At 39.4% G+C, this 22,340-nt stretch overlaps 1 protein-coding gene across 1 annotated transcript; it reads right to left on the minus strand.

The window, feature by feature from the left end:
* Nucleotides 1-5,048: 5,048 nt before the first annotated feature.
* On the minus strand, nucleotides 5,049-22,166 carry LOC101160948 (uncharacterized). The gene is made up of 23 exons (XM_078941531.1): nucleotides 22,054-22,166; nucleotides 21,285-21,457; nucleotides 21,094-21,199; nucleotides 20,187-20,322; nucleotides 18,491-18,638; nucleotides 17,958-18,017; nucleotides 17,740-17,829; nucleotides 16,620-16,751; nucleotides 16,360-16,497; nucleotides 15,150-15,293; nucleotides 13,516-13,647; nucleotides 13,268-13,405; nucleotides 13,057-13,179; nucleotides 10,569-10,706; nucleotides 10,345-10,488; nucleotides 10,146-10,271; nucleotides 9,942-10,067; nucleotides 9,747-9,866; nucleotides 9,538-9,660; nucleotides 9,274-9,397; nucleotides 6,867-7,009; nucleotides 6,648-6,788; nucleotides 5,049-5,709 (listed from the first exon to the last, which is right to left on the minus strand). Exons 2-23 carry the CDS (start codon nucleotides 21,337-21,339, stop codon nucleotides 5,576-5,578), a joined length of 2,721 nt encoding a protein of 906 aa, XP_078797657.1. The 5' UTR covers nucleotides 21,340-21,457; nucleotides 22,054-22,166; the 3' UTR covers nucleotides 5,049-5,575.
* Nucleotides 22,167-22,340: the final 174 nt, after the last annotated feature.

The raw sequence follows: 22,340 nt of genomic DNA on the forward strand, positions 1-22,340 counted from the left end.
AAGGACAAAAATTCTTGCATTTAAAAAAAATTAGTGTGAAATCCATCCCAGTAAATTCAAGAGTAGCTACCAAACTGCAGACAAGATTGCGGATGGAGGTCCATCTTCTTTGCATCACTTTTTCTCTAACATTCTTTCTCTCTGCCATCTCTTGTCTACTGCTAATTTGCATAATAATTATTTTTTCTGCGCTACAAAGAAAAACAACTTCCAGCATGGAGTGTGGCTCCATCTGTCATCTTGTCTGCCGTTGGGTTCATCTCGGTAAAACAGAGAAGCATTTGTGTTTTTAAAGGTCTACTAGTCAACGTGGGATTCCTGGAATCACCTATAGGAAATGTTTTGTAATTATAAGAGACATCTTTAAATTAGCAATTTACCTTCCTCCATCACTGACTGTGCATGAGAACTGGACCAAGTGAGTGAGACGCCACCCATAGAAATGTACTTACTCCAAAGAAAGGAAGTTAATTCGCCATTTTTTTCGCAATACGTCTGTCACCATGTTGGAATCGCCTGTAGCCTAAGTAGTGATGGGTCTAAATCGATCTGAGTCAACATTTAATGTCAACCACCCTCGCCAATCAGAAGTAAGCTTGTTGGAAGACAACACCCCTACTACCTGAAGGCGGGCCCAGGAGTATCTGTCAATCAAACGGTCTGAATGTTCGACTGTGGAACCTCATACTTTCATTGAGGCATCTGATTGGTCAGTTTAAGACTTGAGTAATTTGCACTTTAGGATAAAATATCGTAAAACAAAAAGTCACAACAGTAGCAGAGCCAACTTAGTGGCATTGTGGTATAGTGTCCACCTTAAGACTGGAATGTCATGGGTTTAAGTCCATGGTTGAGTAATACCAAAAATAGCACCAAATGCCTCCCTGCTTGACACTCAGCATTAAGGGGTTGAATTGGGGGGGTTAAATAACCAAATAGTTCCCGGGCATAGCTTTGTCTGCAGCTCACTGCTCCCCCAAGGGATCAGTCAGATGCAGAGAACAAACTTCACACCCCTAGGTGTGTTATACTGACTATTAGAATGACTGAGTGTAGAGCTGTTTTTTTCTCAATGCAAGTCTATGGGATTTGGCTTATTGGAACCAGTGGGTACTTCTTGTTTGGAATGTGAGAAGGGAGGGATCACTCAGTCCAGATCTCGTATACAGTCAGTGATTCCGGTCTAGTTTGTTTAACAGTTTAACTAGTTTGTCTAATTTTTGTTTAACAGTCAGTAGTCAAAAGCTGCCCTGCGACAGATTGGCAACCTGTCCAGAGTGTCCCCTGCCTTCGCCCGCAGGCTCGGCTCCGACAGCCCCGTGACCCCGACAAAACGGAAGAAGATGAATGAATGAATGAATGAATGAATGAATGAATGAATGAATGAATGAATGAATGAATGAATGAATGAATGAATGAATGAATGAATGAATGAATGAATGAATGGTCAAAAGCTGCTGTTTATTCTTGCTCTTCATGAGAACATTTTGTTAAATTATCTGTTTTTATTTTTAAGTTTTTTAAACATTTATTTAACTAGAATGTAACATAGTTCACTCTTAAATCTTCTGAATAAGTCTTTTTTAAAAACAAAAAGGTTTAGAAGACTAGCCAGAGCCATGAGGAGGTTTAGAGACTGAGAAAGAAACAGGAGTCCGAGCTGGAGGTTGCAGAGATGAAGATGTTCTCTTTAGAATTGATGAGGATGGAAATAATTAGGAATTAATTCATCAGAAGAACAGATAATGTTAAATTTTTTTAGATAAATGCAGGAAAGCAGATTGAGATGGTTTGGACACGTTGAGGATGAAGATGCCTGGAAAGAGGCCTATGAGAAGACGAAAGAGGAGGTTTATGGGTGTAGTAAAGGAGGATATGAGGGTGGTTGGTGTGAGGGAAGAAGATGTAGAGGATAGAGTTAAATGGAAGTGATTGTTTAAAAAAAAAGATAGTAAAAATGGATGTTAAAGCCTAAATAAAAAACGGGTTTCGAAGACCCACTTTGTGGTTTTGGTGTTTTTAACACGTTCTTGTTAAATTTTTCTGGTGATGGAAGACATATAAAATTCTATTTCCGAATATGTCTTTATTCAAATCATTGTCAGTCAGCAGCAGAGACGAAAAAATGCAGTTTATAAAAGAGCGTATTTGAGCCACAAGCTCCCTGCCCCACTTTATTCTGATGCATTCACTTGCAGACAACATGCACGTCTTTATTTTCCTCCTCCCGGCTGGAAAGCTCCAATACTGCACTGGAAATGTTAGGTTTGAGTTGTGATGGACTGAGGAGAGTGTGTGTGAACAGAGAGCTAACAGCATTGGGGAGGGTAAGAGGGCAGGATTGATCTGCGCCAACAGTCTCGCCCACAACTCAAAAGACAATTTCTAATAAGCTACTGTCTCTCTGCAGAAAGGATGTTTTGAAAATAGATCACAAGATTTTCAGAGTGGGTCTTCGAGTTATATTTCAAGACTTTTACAAACTTTTTGCCTCAATATCAGCCAATAAAGCTAGAGGTTTACAGCTTTATTTATATTTGGCTGCTAATTTTCATTTGACCAGCCTCACACTTGATTGCAAACCAAACCGAAAGTGAACAAAAAAAATCCTGTCTCGAAGAAGCCATCAGAACAAAATCAAATGCTAAAAGCTGAGGTAAAGCCTCTCAGGGCAAAACGTGGCTAACTTTAGACCATAGCACAACACGTGTCAGCATGCTGTGTTTCCAGTGACCAGGAACAGCCTCATGTTCAAGAGAGTTGGATGGATGGCAAGAAGCAAACAAACAATTCATCAGGCTAAAGACAAGGCACTCGAGGAACCAAACATTCCCGTTATAGAAATGTCATTACTCATCCGTTGAGTGGATTACTGGAAACAGTCTTGCAAACTGGAAGTGGAGCGGTGTAAAGGGGAGTCAGAGGAGTTAAATTACAGAAAAAATAGGGCATTCTATTGGATATTAGTTATTCTGGAAACTTCAGTTATGCTAACTTCAAGAGGGGTGGTTTAGTTTGCTGTGGCAAAAAATTTGTGGCAAACAAAACCTTTATTATTCGCAGATGCTACGTCTATCAGCCGGTGTGAAACCCTGTTGAAAGCAAGTCTGCAAATGAGGTATTTTAGTGAAAAATTCAGGGGCGCTGTTTATTTGTCTGTCAAAAACAGAATAAACTGAGAAAAAGACCAAACCATTACACAGGCAACGCAGCAGCACATCAACTTTATACTCACAACAACAAAGTCTGAACTGAACCTAAACACAACATGCAGCGGTCTTAGTAACCACACAAGATCACATTACCTTGTTCAAATAGTGATCACGTATGTTGTACATGTGGGACGATCGAGATGAAGTCGTTCCTTTTAACGAGAGAATATTTTAGGAAATGTAAGCAGGGCGTTTGTTCGGACTAACAAAAACCTTTTACTTTCAAGGAATTTTTTCTGTTTAATTTAGTTTTTGAAGGTTCACTCCGATCATCCTTTGATCTATTTTCAAAGTGTTCCCAGCGGTCTTTTAATTGTGATTGTGCTGTTATTAGCCAAAATAAAAAAAACCTGTCGATTTCTAAGACATAGTTTCTGCAGAACGGCAGGACTTCATTAGAAATTCACTTGAGTTGTGGGCGGGGCTGTGGAGCGACCTTATTACCACTTCCACTTCTCGTTGCTGAGAGTTCGGAGTTGGAGCATGAAGCTTCTTCTATTTTCTACATCACTAATCCACCCTTGTTCAAAGTGCATTTTTGTGTCTGCTCCTGATTCACAACAATTTGAATCAAGAAATACTCAGAAATGCAATTTTGAGCTTAATCTTCTTTAAATATGTCCATCATGAGAAAAATGCCACAAGATCATGTTAAAAATACCAAAAACACAATTTTCATCGGAGTGGGTCTTTAAAGAAAATACCTTGTTTTACAACATATCCTCTGCTAAAAAAATAAAAACTGGGACACAACAACAACACTAAAGGTGCCAACACTAAAAGATAAAAAGCCTGTTTTGATGCAATGTCCTGTGACCTTATTTTCCGCACTATAAGGCGCACTTAAAAGCCTTAATTAAATTTAAAAAAGACGATAGTGTGGCATATAATGAGCCCCTTATACCAAATATAAACTGATTCATTCTGGTTGTGTTTACTGATGCCAATGCAAATTTGAGAGATACACGGCACTGTCAAATAGTCAGTCTGTTTTTTTACAGGTTGGAAAAAGGTTGGGTGTTATCATGAATAAGCTAACACGGCTCACATGCTGCAATGTCAGACAGTGTTTTTTTATGTGTTACTAATAAGGTTGGGGTTTATAGGTTCTGTAAATACACTAATGTGGCTAACGTAGCACATGTCACAATGTCAGACTGTTTTTTTTCTTTTTTTAACTTGTCCGTCCAACAGCTAAGCATACAGCTGAGAGCTGATAGCCTTTGGGGTGGACATATTTTGCTGTTACAATAGGGGTTATGACACACTAGGTGTATATTTGAATAAACCCCTTTTGTAATTTAGGCTAAACGTTTTTCATTTTCCTCATATCTGTGACAGTCTTTTGTTGGACAAGACGGAAAAGAAAAGAAGGGAAAAAGAGAGAGGGATGCCCGGGGTGGGGGGTGGGGATAGGAGGGTGATTAAAGGGGAAGCGGGGTAGAACCATGAAGCAGCATGAGGCAACAAGTTGCTGGATGTTTACAATCATTACAGTCAGGTTTATGAGTAACATAAATCCAAAAGGGGGCGGGGGCTGTCCACACACACACCCAAATGCCACAAACATACCTGTGGGTTCCAAAAATGCCCACATACAAAACATGTCAACATGTACTCCATACCACTGATGTTCACACTTGCAAACGTATTCATCCATTCAGACCGACCCTGTTTTTTTATGTGTCATCTGTTCATGTGTTGCTAACAAATTTGGGAGTTAGTGAAGTCATAGTAACATTATTTTTTACAATTTTTAAATATTTGGTTAAAAATTTATAAATACAAATTGACTTTTATAAAATAAAGGCAGTTAAAAAATCAATACAATTTACGTTCTTTTGATCAAACTAGTCACTTTTATTGTCAGCAGTAAAAATGAATTTCAGTGACGGATCAGTTTTTCTCTTTTTTGTCACCAAGACAAAAATCACACTAAATTCTAAAACTATGCATATGTATGTGCACATTACACATTTCTTTTTTTTCTATTAAAACATTTTTCTAAAAAAGTGTGAGCATTACAGAATCATGTCAAATGGTGTGCCATCATGCAAAAATGTTCATGAGTAGCCAGAAGTAAATGTATAAATTCCCATTCCTTAAAAAAAGCAGTTTGAAATGTTTTACAAAGCCACCAAAATGACAATAAATGCTATTTTTATGTACAAAATATTTCTCTTTTTGCTTTTTATTTTTTTTTTGCTTCAAAGCATCTGGAATCTATGATTGCAAGAAAATGGATTCATTTTATAGCAAAATGTCTAGAATGATCTCATAGCTTTGAGAGTTTAGGAGTGTGCATTAAGGCTGTGTTTTTGTCTTTTCGAGCAATCGACTTTGAGACGTTCCTAGAAGCAGAATCACAGCTCTGAGATGTAGACATTGATGATGACAATGTTCTGTTGAGAAATGACCCCTGACTGGACGTAGTTCACAGTGACCTCCAACACCAGCTCCCTGGGCCCGACGATGGGTTTCACCTGACGGATTACTCCTATCAGAATGACACAGAGTTGAAAAACAGATTTTCAGTGTTTTGACTGTAAGTTTAATAACTGTCAACTGTATACAAGAACTGGACTGAGCAAGCCCTCCCCCCTCACGTTCCAAACAGGAAGTACCCGCTGGTTACAAGAAGCCAAAATCCCATAGACTCCTATTGAGAAATAAACAGCTATTAGGCTGCGTTCACACCACCCTCAGCGATGCACGTTAAAGCAACCGCTTTCGAAGAAAAGTCAATGCAAACTTGCATTTTGGGCTTCCGCGGTGAAAACTCGCATTTTATGACTGTTTTCTGGCTCTATGTAAACAATGACAGCAATGCTTTCATAACTTGGAATGAAGCTGTGAACGAAAAAGCCTGTAGCAAAATCTTTGATATTTGATCCACTTCGACATTTTACCCCAAACCTCTTTCAACTGTAAGTGGTGGATAAACGCCAGTAAACAAAAAAAGCCCCTCCCTGTTTGTCCAGTGTGAACACCATGGGCTGAATACATGTCAGTGTGTCGCCACTTAGTCATTCTATTGGTCAGTATAAGCATTCATAAAAGTTTTCAGCAGTGCAAGTTATTCAAGTTAGAAACGGATCAATCAGATCCCAAGTATGTGGTTTCACGTCAAACGTTCAAAACGTTTGATTGACAGATTCTCCTGAACCTGCTTTTAAGTTGGTAAGGGTGTGGACCTTCAACATGCTAACTCATAGTGGCAAGAGTGGTTGCCATAGAAACGATCAACTCGAACCAATCACTCCATACTGATGTCTGGCTCCCACATGATGACATTCGTATCGTGAAAAAATGGCAACTCAATTGACCTCATCTCACTGGAGCTGGAAGAAAGACGTTTTCTATGGGTGACGTCACACTGACTCGGTCCAGTTCTCATATACAGTCAATTGGCTTGACAAACAAAATCCCTCTTACCGAGAATCATGCCGTGCTGCGAGCGCTTCACGACGTCAAAGGAGTACTGCTCATCTGTCGCCTGAATGTCAAAGTAAACCTGCGGCTCGTTGGGAAGCAGATCTGGTTTTGCTGCTGCTGCTGTGCGGAGCACAGCGATGTCTGTTGCATAGATTTGGGTTTTAATGTTCTGAGTGAGAATACATGGAAAGGCGTTGGATTAGCATCATTTGGTCTCACCTTCAGGCTCCTCCAACTTTCTCAGAGTTGGTAAGGAGAGGACGGTGGAGGTGATGACCAGGACGGGGTTGTTGGCACAGTCAGTGTCGTGTCGCTTGCAGGATTTAATGCAACGGACAAAAGCGGAGGTTTCAGCTTCAGACCTGAAAAGCGTTGATCAGACAGAGAAAAACGTTAAAAAACAGAAGAAATGAGAGTGGTATCATGATGTCAGATTTATGGAGGTAGACTTTGTTCCAGAGGAACGTAAGACGAAATCGATGCGTAAAGCGTGATGTGAAAAAGTGGATTTATGCCCGATTTGTTGACCAGAGGACTGGCAGCACCTGAATAGGTCCATAGACCTCCCTGGTTAACCAAGCCATCAACAAAGGGGCCAAACCTAGGAATCATGTTTGTGAGAGCTGCCCAACGTGAAGACAGTGATGCATTCGTATGTAACCTCAAAACTGCAGAAAGAACTGAGCCATGTAATTAGCTGCAGGCAGGTGAGTCCAAGTTGTTCACCGAGAATTAGTCCAAGCCACAGAGCTGATTGTGTGGTGTTCCACATCGCTACCATGTCACCAAGAAAAAAAAGGGGTTAATGGTGAATGACAAGAGTGAAGCATCGCTGACATTTTCCAAAGACATGAAAAAGGAGGGAAAAATTTGAACAATTACTTTGGTATTTAACAAATTGAGATTATTAGTTGATCTAAACGTTTTCAGTATACAGAAGGGCTTACATTTCAAACCCTGAAAACCGAAAACCACGCAAAAGGTAATTTTCCGCAGTGGAAAATATGTCTGGCAGGTCTTATCCAAATGACAGCTACTGTTAGTATCCTTTCCAGCAAACGAACTGATACCAGCCCAACACCACAAGCCTCATTAGTCAAAGGGAAGGCTCCTCCACCCCTAATGGAGCTCGCCCTTCTCGATTGGGCCCAAAAGGCTTTTCAGGTTTTTGATCTCAGAGCAAAGGTAGTTTCATTTGTAAGCAGCTGATTTAAAAAAAATGCAAATATGTGGTTTTGATTCCTTTATTTTGTGAGCACATAAATGCTCATTCAAAGTGGGAATTCCAAAAACCATCAGATTTAGAATGGGATGCTGGTTAAGCTTGGTGCATATAAAAAACCTTTAGCAATGAACAAGCACCATCTAGTGGCACTCTGTGTCTCTTGTGCTGTCTAAAATCCCAAAAGTTATTTCTTAATTATTTTCAAATAAGTTATTTATGTTGATCTTATCCATCAGACGGGATGGAGGCAAAGAAATTCAATAATAGATGCCAGAATCCAGAAACTCCAATCCTTCAACAATTTATCAGAATAAGTTCAATTCAACTTTCAAGTCCAGCTATCATCCTGATCTAAGAGCTGTCATACCACAGTTAACCTGTGGGGGCGATAATGTGCTGCAGACACTAATCTGCCAAATTAGTTAGAGGAAGAAGAAAACCGTATATTAGCAAGGTGCTAAGCAGCCTGGCATATTATGACCTAAATTGCTCTAAAATGCTATATTTAGTATATTTAGTATACATATATATATAGTATGTTTCATTCATCTTTTTTTTAAGTTTGGTAAAAATAGTGGTAATTTATTTTTTAAGTGGATCAATTAATGTTTTTAACGACTTAAGGGATGAAACAGCTAAAAGAATTTAAAAATGTACTACAAATAGTTTGAACAGTTGTTTTTCTGAAATGCACAGCTATGCATTAGATAAAATGTATTTACCAAAATGAAGACTAAAGAGAAGTGACCATTGACTGTATATGGAAACTGGACCGAGCAAGTGTGACATCATCCATAGAAAATGGCTTACTTCCGGCTCCAACAAAATGGAATCAATTCAGTTGCATGTTAAAACCAGATGTCGTTAGTAATCAGTGATTGGGTAATTGTTTCTAAGGCAACCAATTAGGAGGGAGCTTGTTGGAAGTCCAGACCCCTACCACTTGAAAGTGGACTACACGAACTAAGTGATTTTAATGTTTAACGTGAGACAACACACTTTCATTAAGGTATCTGATTGGCCAGTTTATAACTTGAATAACGTGAAAATATTTAAAAATTTGGATTAGCAAGAATATGTTAAAAAAAAAAAGGTAGCAGAGCAACAGTGGTTATTCTGACAAATATAGAAGTCTATGGAATTTTAGCTTCTGGGAGCTAGCAGGCACTTCCTGTTGAAATGTGAAGAGGGAAGGGTCACTCAGTCCAGTTCTCATACAGTCAAGGGATGTGCCATAATGGAGGCAAGACCCAAGAAGACTTGCTAGTGGGGGTTGTCACTGGAGAGTTTAAAGAGAAACTTGAACAGATGTCTCAAAGTTTGGCAAAAATCTAGAAACTATTAGAAGCGCTTCAAATGGCAGTTATGACAGAAGGAACTGTTTGGGGGAACACTTCTTACCCGCTTGTTGCTCGCCTGAAGTTTGGAGGACAATCAAAGTACAAACAGCGAAATCCTCCCTGAATATTGAAGCAATTCTCGGAGGCAGAACAGGTATGGGTTCCTGCTGCACATTCATCCACGTCTGATGATGCAAGAGAGAGGAAACTTTTGACATCTCTAAAATGTTTGGCTTTTCATAAGACTAAACATTTACAAGAAAGATTTTACTGTTTAGAAGCTATTGACTCTGGTGCTTTAGGATGCTTTTTAATCCGTTCTCACCTTGACATGAGCGTCCATCTGGGCCGAGCGTGTAGCCGCTGGACGGGCAGGTGCAGTTGAACCCTCCCACGGTGTTGATACAGCGGTACGAGCAGACGTTAGGTATCGCACATTCGTCAATGTCTGGCACACATTGGGAAGAGCGGTTTTCCATACAACTCCTTTATGCAACGTTTTAGTTGATCTTGCAAAACATGACAAACTAATACCTTCACAAGTTATCCCATCAATGTCGTTGAGCTCGTAACCACGGCGACAATAGCACTGGTAGGAGCCATAGACATTGGCACACTCTTGGCTGCATGGATTGATCTCACATTCATCGACGTCTGCCACCAGGAAATTAAAACATTCACATTGTTGTTTTTGACTTTTTGACTAGTCACTTGCTTAAAAAAATGTACCTTCACAGTTGTTGCCATTTTCCGCCAGTTTAAAGCCTTTTATGCAGCTGCAGTGATACGAGCCCTCTGTGTTCTCACACTTGTGGGCACAGAGTCGTCCAGAGTAATGCCTGCACTCATTAACATCTAAAAATCACACAGGAGAAAGCGTTCAGTTTACTCCGTTTTCTCATTTACCGACCAAAAACTAGTGAAAGTTTCTACCTTCACACAGCTTGGAGATGCTGTTGAACGTGAAGCCGTTCTGGCACTCACAACGGTATGACCCTTCCACGTTGACACAGCTGCCATGGCTGCCACACACATTGTGCAAAACGCATTCATCCACGTCTTAAAGATGGAGAAAACAAGATGAAGGCAGATGAACACAGAAAACTACAAGGACTGAATGGATGGCGTCTACCTTCACAGTGTGTGCCGTCCGCATTTAGATGATATCCTCGAGCACAGGAAGCCACGATGCTGCGACAGTAGAACGAGCCCACCGTGTTAATGCAGGCCTGGCCAGGCCGGCACGGGTGGGAATGAGTCACGCACTCATTGACGTCTAATTTGGAGAAACGGATTTAACAACTCAACTTTTTAGTTTCGATCAAGAAAAAAGTTCCTTTCCGGGTTTGACTTTACCAACGCATTTGCCAGCAGGATCCAGAATATAACCGTCCCCACAGGCTTTGTCCGGATGGCACTGAAAAGAACCGTCAGTGTTGACGCAAACAAAGTTTGCTCCACAGGTACTGGTCCACAGAGCACACTCATCAATGTCTGGGAAGGGCCAGTAAAACATATTTATTCAAGTGCTTGGCAACTATTTATCATGTTTGAGAAGTTAGAAAGCATTTGGTGTCACCATCATGACCCTCTCCACTGGGATCTTCTTTAGCCTCAGTTGTGGCCAAAAAGTTATAATTTATTCTAACAAATTTTAAATCTACCTTCACCTTTACAACAGTCTCTGAAGTTGTTCTATTTAGTTTTATACTTTCTGTGATGGAGCTGAACTCCTAGTTGTGCTTGGGAACCACGTTGTGGTTTAAATCCCTAAATCGCCAATGCTAGATCAAACTTTCTAGAATCTTTGTTATTCTGTTGGAGTGGATTCAAACCCATAACCAGCCAATTTCAGGGAGACACTCTTCCACTAAGCCACCTGTGAGGTAGAAAAAGAACACAGGGGTGTTCCTTAAAAAACAAAAAAATTGGGGCTCTGCAATGATACCCTGTGGAACCCCTTCAAGTAAGCAAAGCAGTTTCTATGAACCGTAGACCTAAAAGAACTAAAAAACTAAACTAATGCTTACTTTCTGTTCAAAGGTGTAAATGTTGAAATGTCATATAAAAAAATCATGAAAGAGTTCTTTTTGTGTAATGTTGAACACTTTAAAATCCAATGGAATTCTTTTTACAAAACACATTTTACACCCAACCGTGAGTGAAAACCAAAAACCTTCTGGTGTTTGGGGGAAAAATGAATTAATAACAACTTCAAGATACAAGCAAACAAAGACTATGGAGTTTTTATGCTAAATTGTCTTTATAATTTGTAATAATCAATCAGTGTTTTAACATCCTACAGGAAGAAAAAAGTATTTCAAGTCATTAGAAGCAGCTGGTGTCAAAGATCATGCTTACAAAAATGCAACCTCTGTGGAAAATACTTCAGGTCTTTACTCTGTACAGATAAAACAACACTTGGAAATTAGAGGGAAATCACAGGCCTTTGAGAACAACAGATGGTCAAATCAGTTTCCCTAAACAAAGAACGCAAAGCTGCAAAGAAGTAAGCATAGTACAAAATTATAAAGATTTTTTTATATCAGCAGTTGAGGAAGGGTGTCACTTAGAAGCATGCTAGAAAACCCTCAAAACATTTGACAAGTGAAGATCCTTGAATGAAAGATGATAGAAAATAATTATAGATATTTTTGGTAGAACTGGGATAAAGAATATTTAGTCCATCCATCCTTTTTCAAATCCCATTTTAGGGTCAAGGGGTTGCTGGAGCCAATCCCTGCTGCTGGGTGAAGGTTTGGGCACAATCTCTACAGGTCTGTCTGGACATATTTTTTAGACCGTGGGAGGAAACTGGAGTCCCCAAAGAAAACCCAGGCATGCACAGGGTGAACAGGCAAGCTTCACACAGAAAGAACCCAGCTGGGATTCGAACCATCCCAGTTTTAACCACTGCACAACTTATTCAGTCTTTCAAACAAAATGTCTGAACATTAAACCAGTTTTACTAAACCCCATCCAGGTAACTTTGAAATCTTCAGAGAACTGTCAATGATGTGGTGAAAAGAGCAAAAGCAACACAAGTTTGTAAATGAAATTCACCTAATTAAAAGACAATGACTTAATGCAGATTGAATTAACCCTTTTATTCAATTCAAATCAAATCAGGCTCTTTTTATAAAAGAAATGTAGCTTGATTAATGCTTTGAGCAGCTCAACCCGCTTTACAGTAAAAAACAAACAAACAACCAGCTTTAGAGGAGTGTTTGCACCAAAGGCTGCACAGTGGTGGAGTTAGTGGTTAGCGCTTAAGCCTTACAGCAAGAAGGCTTTGGTTCAAATCCCAGCTGGGTTCTTTCAGTGTGAAGTTTGCATGTTCGCCTCGTGCAGTTGTAGGTTTGCTCCGATTTCTTTCTCCGAGTCCAAAAACTTGCTTCATAGGTTAACTGCTGGATCTTAATTGCCCTTAGTACCTTTGAGTCCTGCAATGGACTGGCGCCCCCTCCAGGGTGTACCCTTACCTTCACACAACAACGATTGGGATAGGCTCCAGCAACCCTTTGACCCCAAATGGGTTTAAGCAGGTTTAGAAAATATATGTGACAGATGTTTACACCTAAAACAAAAGTTCCAGACACAGTAAAGCCCCAAATTATTCATAGATACTGGCAGATTTGGACTTAATGCTACTTTTACGCAACCGGCAAGTTTCTTCTTTATTGGGCCTGAAACAGGCGTCTACCAGGAAGTAATGAAGTGATGTTTAAAGAGCAGCACTTGGAGAGAAAAAAATGCAAAAAAACTCTTTTGAATTACATTTAAAAAATTGGGGTAGGAACACTTTCAGACCTAACAGTTATCATCAGTAAATATTGCACCTCACCTTCACACTTTTTGGAGACCCTGCTGTACATGAAGCCAGTCTGGCACTCGCAGTGATACGAGCCCTCCGTGTTGACACACGCTCGGCTGCCGCATACATTCCCCTTCAGACATTCGTCCATGTCTGTAGGACAAACCAAATAGCACAGCAATGTTTGAACACAAGCCCCTTCTTCATGCGTGAATTGCATCTACTGAACATATTAGTTTACCGATGCAGTTCCCAGCCGAGTCCTGAATGTAACCTTCTTCACAGCCTGTTTTCGGCTGACAGCGGTAAGACCCGGCTGTGTTGACGCAGACAAAGTTTGCTTCGCAGTTATGTGTCCACAAAGCACACTCATCAATGTCTGAGAAAGAAAAGAAAAACGACTTTTTGATCCCCATCAATATTTAGTTTATTTTTTTGCAACACAAACCTAAAAATCTTTTTGAGCAGCGGCGCTCTTGACTAAGTTACCTCTGCACTTGTTTTCAGGGGTGAAATGGAATCCAGGGGCGCAGGCGGCCTGACAGTAGAATGACCCCTCTGTGTTCAGGCAAATTTCTCCGTGAGCACAATTATGACTGCTGGTCAAACACTCATTAACATCTGAAGAAAAAAATGAAAAAAAAACTGTTTAGATATCAGTATCTAGACAGTCCTCATGTCAGCTGCTAAGCATGGCAGCGTAGCTTTCATAATTTGGTATTGTCGTAAAGCCAGGGGTTATTCTGTTGTACATTGGAGCTACATTCTAAAAATAACCTGCAATATCCGCAAGGTAGCCATCTGTATTTTTAGCAATTCAATGGTTTAATGTCATTTATTCCATAAAATTTACAAATTAAAAGTATTTACACTAGAGCGAAATTGTTTGACTGTGTGTAAAGAAAGAAAAACTGCGTAGTGTTGGTTTTATTTTTGGTAAATTGGAAGTTAGCATTTCAGCTCGTTGGTTGTCGTCACCTTAGTTAGCTAAGATTTAAGCAAACCTCGGACTTTTAAGAAATTTGCAAACATACTGTACAGCCTGATTGCTGTTAGAACACAGCCGGTAGATATCACTATTTAATCCTGATACCTGTTAAGCATGGCGGCAGAACTTTCATAATTCTGAGTTATTTATTCATTCATTTTTTCATCATGCAGCCAAAAGGAAATTTATGAAACCACAAATTCCGGTGTACAGTGGTCCCTGGTTTATCATGGGAGTTACATTCTAAAAATACATAGATGAAGTCTGCAAATTTCCCGTCTTGTTTTTTTTTTTTTTATAAATATAGATCTTTTACGCTGTACAACCCATTTGTATCCTTTTCTCAGACAGACTTTAATATTTTACACTTCTGTCTGTTATTTACTCCCAGAAATTTGCAGAACAGCCAGGTAGAACACAGCCAGTACTGCAGTCCAAGATCTGAGCGTTTGAGGTTAATGTCAATCAAAATGTAGCATAAAAAAAAAGAAAAAGAAACACAAGTGTAAAATCATAAATTACCTCAGTAAAAATAAATCTAAATACAGTGTAAAATATAATGTCAGAGTTTTAGCATGATTAATTCTACTGTAAGGATGGGCTGTTTTGGATTCAAGTATATAGAAACCTGATTTACAAGCCACCTAGTGGTTACTAGGCAAATTACCTCGACTCCACTTACTTTCAATTTTAAACCTGCTTCAAACAGGAAGATTAGGTGTGTTAACATTAAAAACCAAGATATTTTAAACTGGTTTGACTTTAAAATAACCAGTTTTATGTTAATGTTACTGCATAAATGTAATTTTGTTTAATAGTATTTAGAACTCTCGCCTCACAGTGAGAAGGCCCCGGTTCAAATCCCAGCTGGTTCCCAGTTTGCAAGTTCTCCTAATGCATGTGTGGGTTTTTTCTGTGCACTCCAGCTTTCTCCCAGTCTAAAAACAAGCTTCATCGGTTGATTGAGCATTTCAAATTGCCCCTAGGTGTGAAGTGAGTGTGTGGTCTGCAACAGACTGGTGACCTGTCTAGGGTGTGTCCTGCCTTCACCCAACAGTAGCTGGGTTGGTTTCAGCAACCCTTTGACCCCGAAAGGGATTCAGAAAATGGATGGATGAATGAAAACTAAGCATACCTTCACACCGCAAGCCGTCCGCAGTTAGCTGGTAACCTTGTTTACAGTCATCTGTGGTGCTGCGGCAGGTGTAAGAACCTTCTGAATTAATGCAGAACTGGTCGGGTTGGCATGCGTCGGTGTGGGTCAGGCACTCATTTATATCTAATAAAGGCAGAGAGACATCTTCAGCAGAACGTCTGTGTGATATTGAAAGACCTACTCTGATGAAAATCATGTTTTTGGCATTTTTCTGATTTTGGAGGACATTTATGAAGAAAATAAAGCTTACAATAGCATTTCTTTATATTGCTTTATTTAAATTGTTTTGAATGAGGAGCGGACGCAAAAATGCTGTTGGAAAAACGTTGGATTTAGGGGTGGCCACAAGCTTCCTGCCCTGCACCATTCCACTGCATCCACTTGTAGACGACTAGATCCACATATGTCTTTGATCCGAGCAGGTATCCAACTTAAAACGGTACGGCTGGATTTCTCCAATATTTATTCGCCCTTTTTGTGGCACCGTTAATGTTAGGTTGGGGTATGAGGGGCTGTAAGTTAGCAGGAGTGCGAGCAAACAGACAGCTTTCAGTTATGGGTAATGAGAAGTGGGGGCAGGCTGTCTTTCCGCCAGCAGTCCCGCCCACAACTCAGAAGGGAATTTCTGCCGCTCAACTGAAACTCTTGCTGTTTCCGAATTCCTACCCTAATCCCTAATCCCTAGTGCCCTGAATTTTAAAAAGCAATTCGGACAGCATGCTCACTAATTTCTTCTTTTTTTTTTACGGCGAATTTGACACAATCGATTTCAAGAAGTAAAAATGTTTTGCAACAATCATTTATGAATCCCTGTGTTCTGAATATAAAAACGTTGATGGTTTATGAAAAAATACATTTTCTTTGTAAAAATTGTTCAAACGCAATGCATTGTGGTCTATATTTGCCAATCCAGTCAGCATCGATGCGCACTGGTTTTTTGCAGAGACTTCTGGGAAATTTCTAGGGAACTGGATTTTGGAATTGTAGATTCGGACAGCACTACACAATGACAAACGCACTAAATAGTGCACTATGTAGTGAATAATAAAGGACTTTGGACACAACTTATGTCCTAGAAATGATACAGGTTTTTTGATTTTGGTAAATCATAATTAAAAAACCAGCGGGAACACTTTTGCAATAGATCAAAAGAATATCGGAGAGGGACTTAGAGTGCTAACAAACCTACCAACGCAGCTGCCAGTAGAGTCCTGAATGTAGCCATCTCTGCACACGTTCTTTCGCTCACAGCGAAAAGAGCCAGCTGTGTTGAGGCAAACAAAGTTTGCTTCACAGTTATGGCTCTCAAAGGCACACTCATCAATGTCTGAAAAGCAAAACATATTCTTATTAGAGCATAAGACTTGATTTTCTTTTTCTCGTTTTAAAGTCAAATGTTCTTGAATATAATATGAAGAAAAGACTGGAAACCATGACTTGGACTGTTACCTTCACAATGGTTTTCAGCGGTCAAGACATAACCAGTACCACACCTGGGTTTACAGTCAAATGACCCGTCAGTGTTGAGGCAGACTTGTCCAGGGCCACAGTTATGTCTACCAGTTAGACATTCGTCAATATCTGCAAAGAGAGGCACCAAGAAAGCTATCATTTTGAAAAAAGTTATGGCTAAAAAGAGAAACACAATATTACACTTGGAAACACTACAACGTGTAGAGAAAGCAAACAAATTTAAATAAAAAAATCTGCTTTTTTCTTTGTGTTAATTTTTTGAGGGAGGGAAAAAGTGTATCAGTGGCATTATTACTAATTAGAAGCAAAAGCAATACGTTTTCTTCTTTCTGTTCTCCTTTCATTGTCACTAAACAGGCTTTTTGTGTTGTTGTTTTTTTTGTGGGAATTAAACAAAAAAATATATAAATAAAATAAAAAAATTATAATGTAAAACAACTTCATGTTTTAATCAATTTGTCAAAAAAAAGTTTTGCAAAAGTAAAAAAAAAAAATTTTTTTAATCTAATGCCTGGTAATTTTATAAACAGTTACTTGTTAATTTAACTACTTGGATATTTTTCTGATAAGAAATTAGTTTAACTTAATAAAAAAAAAGGTAAAGAAAAGAGATTGGGTGACATTTTTCTTTTCCTCTAATTTCTACAATGAAAAGTCAAAATTTTGAGTAAAAACATGGGTATTTTTAAAAATTAAATCAAAAGTGATTTTTTTCAGAATAAAGGAAAAAAGAGGATTAATAAGGATTATTAAGAATTTATAATAAAACCTTAAGTAAGAGGCTGCAGATGGCATTCAAGCGGGAAAGCTAATTTCAAAGTAAAAGCCTGTTTTGTTAGGTTAAAGTGAGAAAAAAAGAAAAAAGTACAGTAATTCTGACAGAAATGTCTGATTAATCAAATCAGAGTTTTGGATAATGAAATACAGTCAAATATTAAAAGGTCAAAACTCTAAAAATAAAATCTGAGATTGGAAAATTTGCAGAGTGCATCTGAAAAGTTTTAATTATTTCAGAGTTATGAAAAAAAAAGTATTGCATTTTTTTTTACTTAAAATTTCCTTAAAAATCCTTCCTTAAAAAAATATGACTAGTTACCTTGACAGGTAACTCCATCCATTTTCATCTGGAAGCCCTCTCGACAGGCGCACATTGCATTTTCTAAACACAACTGGGAGCAGTTTGCGTCTGTCCGGATGCAGAAATTAGAAGAAATAAATTCAGGACATTAGCAAATATAAAATAAAATGTAAAATGTTTTTTTTTTTAAAAAAAAAAAGGAAATTTGCATAAATAAATAAAAAAACATGCTGAACCTTGGCATGACCTCATCCTCTGAGGAGGCGGGGTGGTGAAAATTTTAGGCTCCACTGGTACTGCACAACACCAAAAGCAGAGTCTCAGAACAGGTTATCATTTCTGTACAAGCCCCCAGAACAGACCTCTTTGGAGCTTCACTGGGACAGGAGCAGCATGCCTCAACTGGTCTCTGCTCGGCCCCAAGTCACCATCTGGCAAAGCATCTGCAGCTTAATCTCCTGAATGACCTGTGATCTGCCTGCAATCTGCTCCACCGTGTCACACCGAGGCCATCAATCTGCTGCTTTCAGGGAGCAGAGATGTCTTCTCATCTTGTTTTGCTTTTATTTATTTATTTGCTGATAAGATGCATTTACCTCCGATGATGTCAGCTCTGAACCTCTCAAGCTTTAACGTTTTGTGGACTACAAAGCTACTTATCACACAATGTTTGCAAATGGCTTCACGTGATTAAAAAGAGAAGCTAATCACACAACCTAAAGAGGGTTTGGCTGTTTTTTTTTGTCGTCGTTTTTTTTTTTTTTTTTACCTTTTATGGTGGGTCTGATTTCTTTGGGTTGGTCACAGCAGCTCTTGGCCGCGTCGGAACACTGCTTCTCCAGCTGCAGGCCGCGGAAGTCGCAGCTCCAGCCGTTTTTGGCGACCATCAGGCCGAGCGTGCAGCAGTCACAGCAGATCTGAACGGAAGTGGGGTGGGAGGGTAAATGAGAACACGAGACGTTTCCGTGCTGCCAAAAGGAAAAGTATAGACCATTGACAGCATAGGAGAACTGGACCACACAAGTGAGACATCTCTAGGACCGCACAATAAATCAGAAATCTATCAGCATTGCGACATCAGTTGCGCAATACGTAAAAGACTGCGATAAATGATAGACTTAAATACATACATTGACATAGAAATAATTGCTTTTAAAAAAGCCCAAGCACACACTACCTACATTGTTCTTAATTATTGTCTATATTAGTTTATGCCAGTGCAACCAGATAGGCAGATAACTGTTCTTCTGTGTGTCGCCTATTGATAAAATTTGCAGTATAATTTATGTGGCTTTTATTTAAATAAAACTGTTGGAGTGAAATGGAAATAATGTATTAGTTGTTGTTTTTTATTACTATTTGTTCATGTACCTAAAGTCACATTGTCATAACAATATTAATCACTAAAAGTTTTCCTCATATGGTGCAGCCGTAGACGTCAGCCATAGAAATTGGTTACTTCCGGCTCCAACCAAATGGAGACAATTCATTCACGTTTTTTTTGTTGTTGTTTTTTTTCAATGCGGAGGCTGCCATGTTGGAGCCCGACGACGTCAGTCAGTAATGATTGGTCCGAGTCGCTCTGAGTCAACGTTCCTTTGACAATCACCATCTCGCCAAAGCAGGAGTGGGCTTGTTGAAAAGCCCACACCCCCCAACGCTTTAAAGCAGGCAACACGGAATCTGTCACTCAAACATTTCAAATGTGAGATGGCGCATTCATTCTGGTTGTGTTCAATAATGTTGAAGTGATTTTAAGAAGTGCACGGCACTCGGTCAAAATGTCTGTCTGTTGTTATGTTTTTTTGAGTCGCAAACAAGGTCGGGTGTTATTGGAAATATGTCAACGCGGCTAACATGTAGCCGGACTGTGTTGTTTTTTTTACGTGTTGCTAACAAGGTTAGCAGCAATGCTTGTTTTAGCGGTATCAGTCTGTATTTTTACAAGTTGCAAACAGGGTTGGGAGTTACAGGTATTCTAAATATGCTAATGTGGCTAACGTGTAATAAGTTCTAGAGTTACTGTGAATGCAGTTAATACAGTCTGATCAACTGACAGACTTATCTATGACTCTTTTGTCTCGATAATCCGCCTTATATATATAGATGACGTGTTCAAAAATAGACCTTTCATTGACGGTGCTCTTTATAATCCTATGTGCTCTATGGTGCAGAAAATAAGGTATTTTTTATTGAGGCATCTGATTGGTCAGTTTATAACTTGAATAATATACAGAAAACAAAATTAAGATTAGCAAGATTGTGTTAAAAAAGGTATCAGAGCAAGAATTATTATTCTGAGTAATATAACAACTGACTAATAGCTGTTTATTTCTCTATGGAAGTCTACAGGACTTTGGCTTCTTGGAACTGGTGGGTACTTCCTGTTTGGACCGTGAGGGGATAGGAGTCTCTCAGTCCAGTTCTCGTTTACAGTCAGTCGTCCAGGTGAGCTCATAGCTAACCTGTGATATCAGGGTTTGCCAATCGAATCCACTGAAGAATGCCCTCTCGCAAGCCCCCTGCCCCCGGGCCGTCTTGATGCCACCTTTGCAGGCCATTTCCCCCGCCGATGCTCGACAGCACTGTTCGTGAATGATGCTGGAAAGTCAAGTTAAACTATAAAGTCACACTCCGATCATCTTTTGATCCATTTTAAAAGCGTTCCCATGGCGTTTCTTATTTGTAGATTGTTTTTAGCCAAAAAACAAAAACAAAAAAACTGTGCTGTTTTCTAAGACAGTTTCTGCAGAGGAGCAGTAGTTCATTAGTGATTCACCTGTTGGCACCAAATGAGCCTGCTTTCATTTCCCATCATCCCTTTGTTTACATGCTCCCCAGCTAGTTTAAAGCCCCTGACATCCTCAACTTAACATTAGCTGGGCAACAAAAACTGGTGATCAATGTCAGAGTTGTCCAGCTGTACAGTTTTGAGCCAGATTCCAGCTCAGACGAGGAAAACAAAGACGTACATGGATCTAGTTGTCTACAAGTGGATGCATCAGAATGGAGGGGAGCAGGGAGTTTCCACACACCTACAAGATTTTTCAATTGAAAAGTTTCATCTGCTCCTGACTCACAACGATTTGAATTAAGACATATTCAGAAAGGCAATTTTAAGTTCAATGTTTTTACATATGTCCTCCATCTCGAGAAAAAACACAAGAAGAAACAACACAATTTTCATGGAAGTGGGTCTTTAAAATACGCCCTGCTGGTATTTGCCGCTGACCCTCCAAAACGTCTGTGGCCTTAGGGGGGAATTTTTTCACCTGCCTCTAATTTTGCACAATTTTGACTTTAATTGAATGTTTGAGAAAACTTGAGAAAGCCCATGTGATGACCCCCCCCCCCAAACCAGGTGTTGCTTACCTGCACATAGCAGAGGTGAGGACCTTCTGAGCTGCACAGTCATGTTCCCTAATGGCAGTCGCCCTCCCAAGATTACAGCACCCCTCCACAGACAGCAGCTTGTTTTCTGCATTTTAGTAAGCAGGTCCAAACAATGAGATATTTAAAGATCGTGGTGTGAAAGTTCATCTCTAAAACAGGGGGAAACTCACCTTCCCAGCCCAGAATTCCTCCAACAGAAAGGAGGAGAATGATCCTCAGCGCCATGGGGGCTCGCTCTGCTCAGACGGCAGGAGAATCAGCGGAGTCCTGCGGGACGGAGCACATCCCAGTTCGGCCTCGTGAGGGTTTGAGTGGGTGGAGAGGGCGGGGAGATGCAGGCTCTCTGTCAGGGACGCAGAATGATTAAGACGCGGCTGATAATGGGATTTGTTTTAATGCGCGACGGCGGGCGCTTCTTACTGAAACAAAGTACAGTTTGCCTCTCATAAATTCCAGAAAAACCTGGATTAGTTTTAATAACTGATCACCAAATAGGAAAGTTTAATAAAAGCGCTCAAGATAAAGGTTTTTCGCCCTTTTTTACACATTTTGGTTTTGGCATTATCTGCAAAAAGTCAATACCTATAACACTACTATTTATCATTAATAACCCATGCAATCTTTCGTGGAGACAGAATCACAGTGTTTCCAATGTTGACATTTGTCCTACATAAATGAACAAATTGTCACTATTTTACAGTAGCTTAAATTATTCAAATAATACTGAACATTTTTTGTTTTTGAATCCCTAATTAGTAATAGCATACCCAATACAGCGCTACATTTCTGATACTAATCAATCATGCGCGCGTGACTCTTTACCGGGACGCATCAAGTTTGAGGTTTATCAGTTTAGTTATTTAAAACGTTACTCTTCAGACTATATTCACTGAAATAAAAATGTCTCCGAATAATTAGTAAAATCCTTAAAAAACAAACAGATTTTGAAGTTCTTCTTGTTGTTAAGCCAGTCCGTGAGCAAGAAGAGACAAAATGGGTTATAAACAAATGGTCCAGTCCAACTCAGAATACTCGTTGGAATGTCAAAATCCATCCATCTTCTTCCGCTCGCATTTCAAAATAAGGCAGAAAATTAGATTTGAAGATAGTTTTAAATCCTGAAGTGAAGGAGGGATTAAAAAAACACAGTGTGAAATTAACGTTTAAACAAACAGACATTAAAGCTTTATAAAGATCTAAAAAGACGTTTACGTTTTGTTAAGTGT

The sequence above is a fragment of the Oryzias latipes genome, chromosome 23, assembly GCF_053564925.1.
Source record: "Oryzias latipes strain Hd-rR chromosome 23, Olatipes_Hd-rR_3.1".
NCBI lineage: Eukaryota > Metazoa > Chordata > Actinopteri > Beloniformes > Adrianichthyidae > Oryzias > Oryzias latipes.

Coding starts and splice junctions, on each gene's coding strand:
- LOC101160948 (XM_078941531.1), bottom strand. CDS start 21,339: ATGGCGCTGAGGATCATTCTCCTCCTTTCTGTTGGAGGAATTCTGGGC. Junction 18,018..18,490: donor AATCAGACCCACCATAAAAG/GTAAAAAAAAAA, acceptor GGTGTTGTGCAG/TACCAGTGGAGCCTAAAATT. Junction 7,010..9,273: donor TTCAGGCGAGCAACAAGCGG/GTAAGAAGTGTT, acceptor AACGCTTTTCAG/GTCTGAAGCTGAAACCTCCG.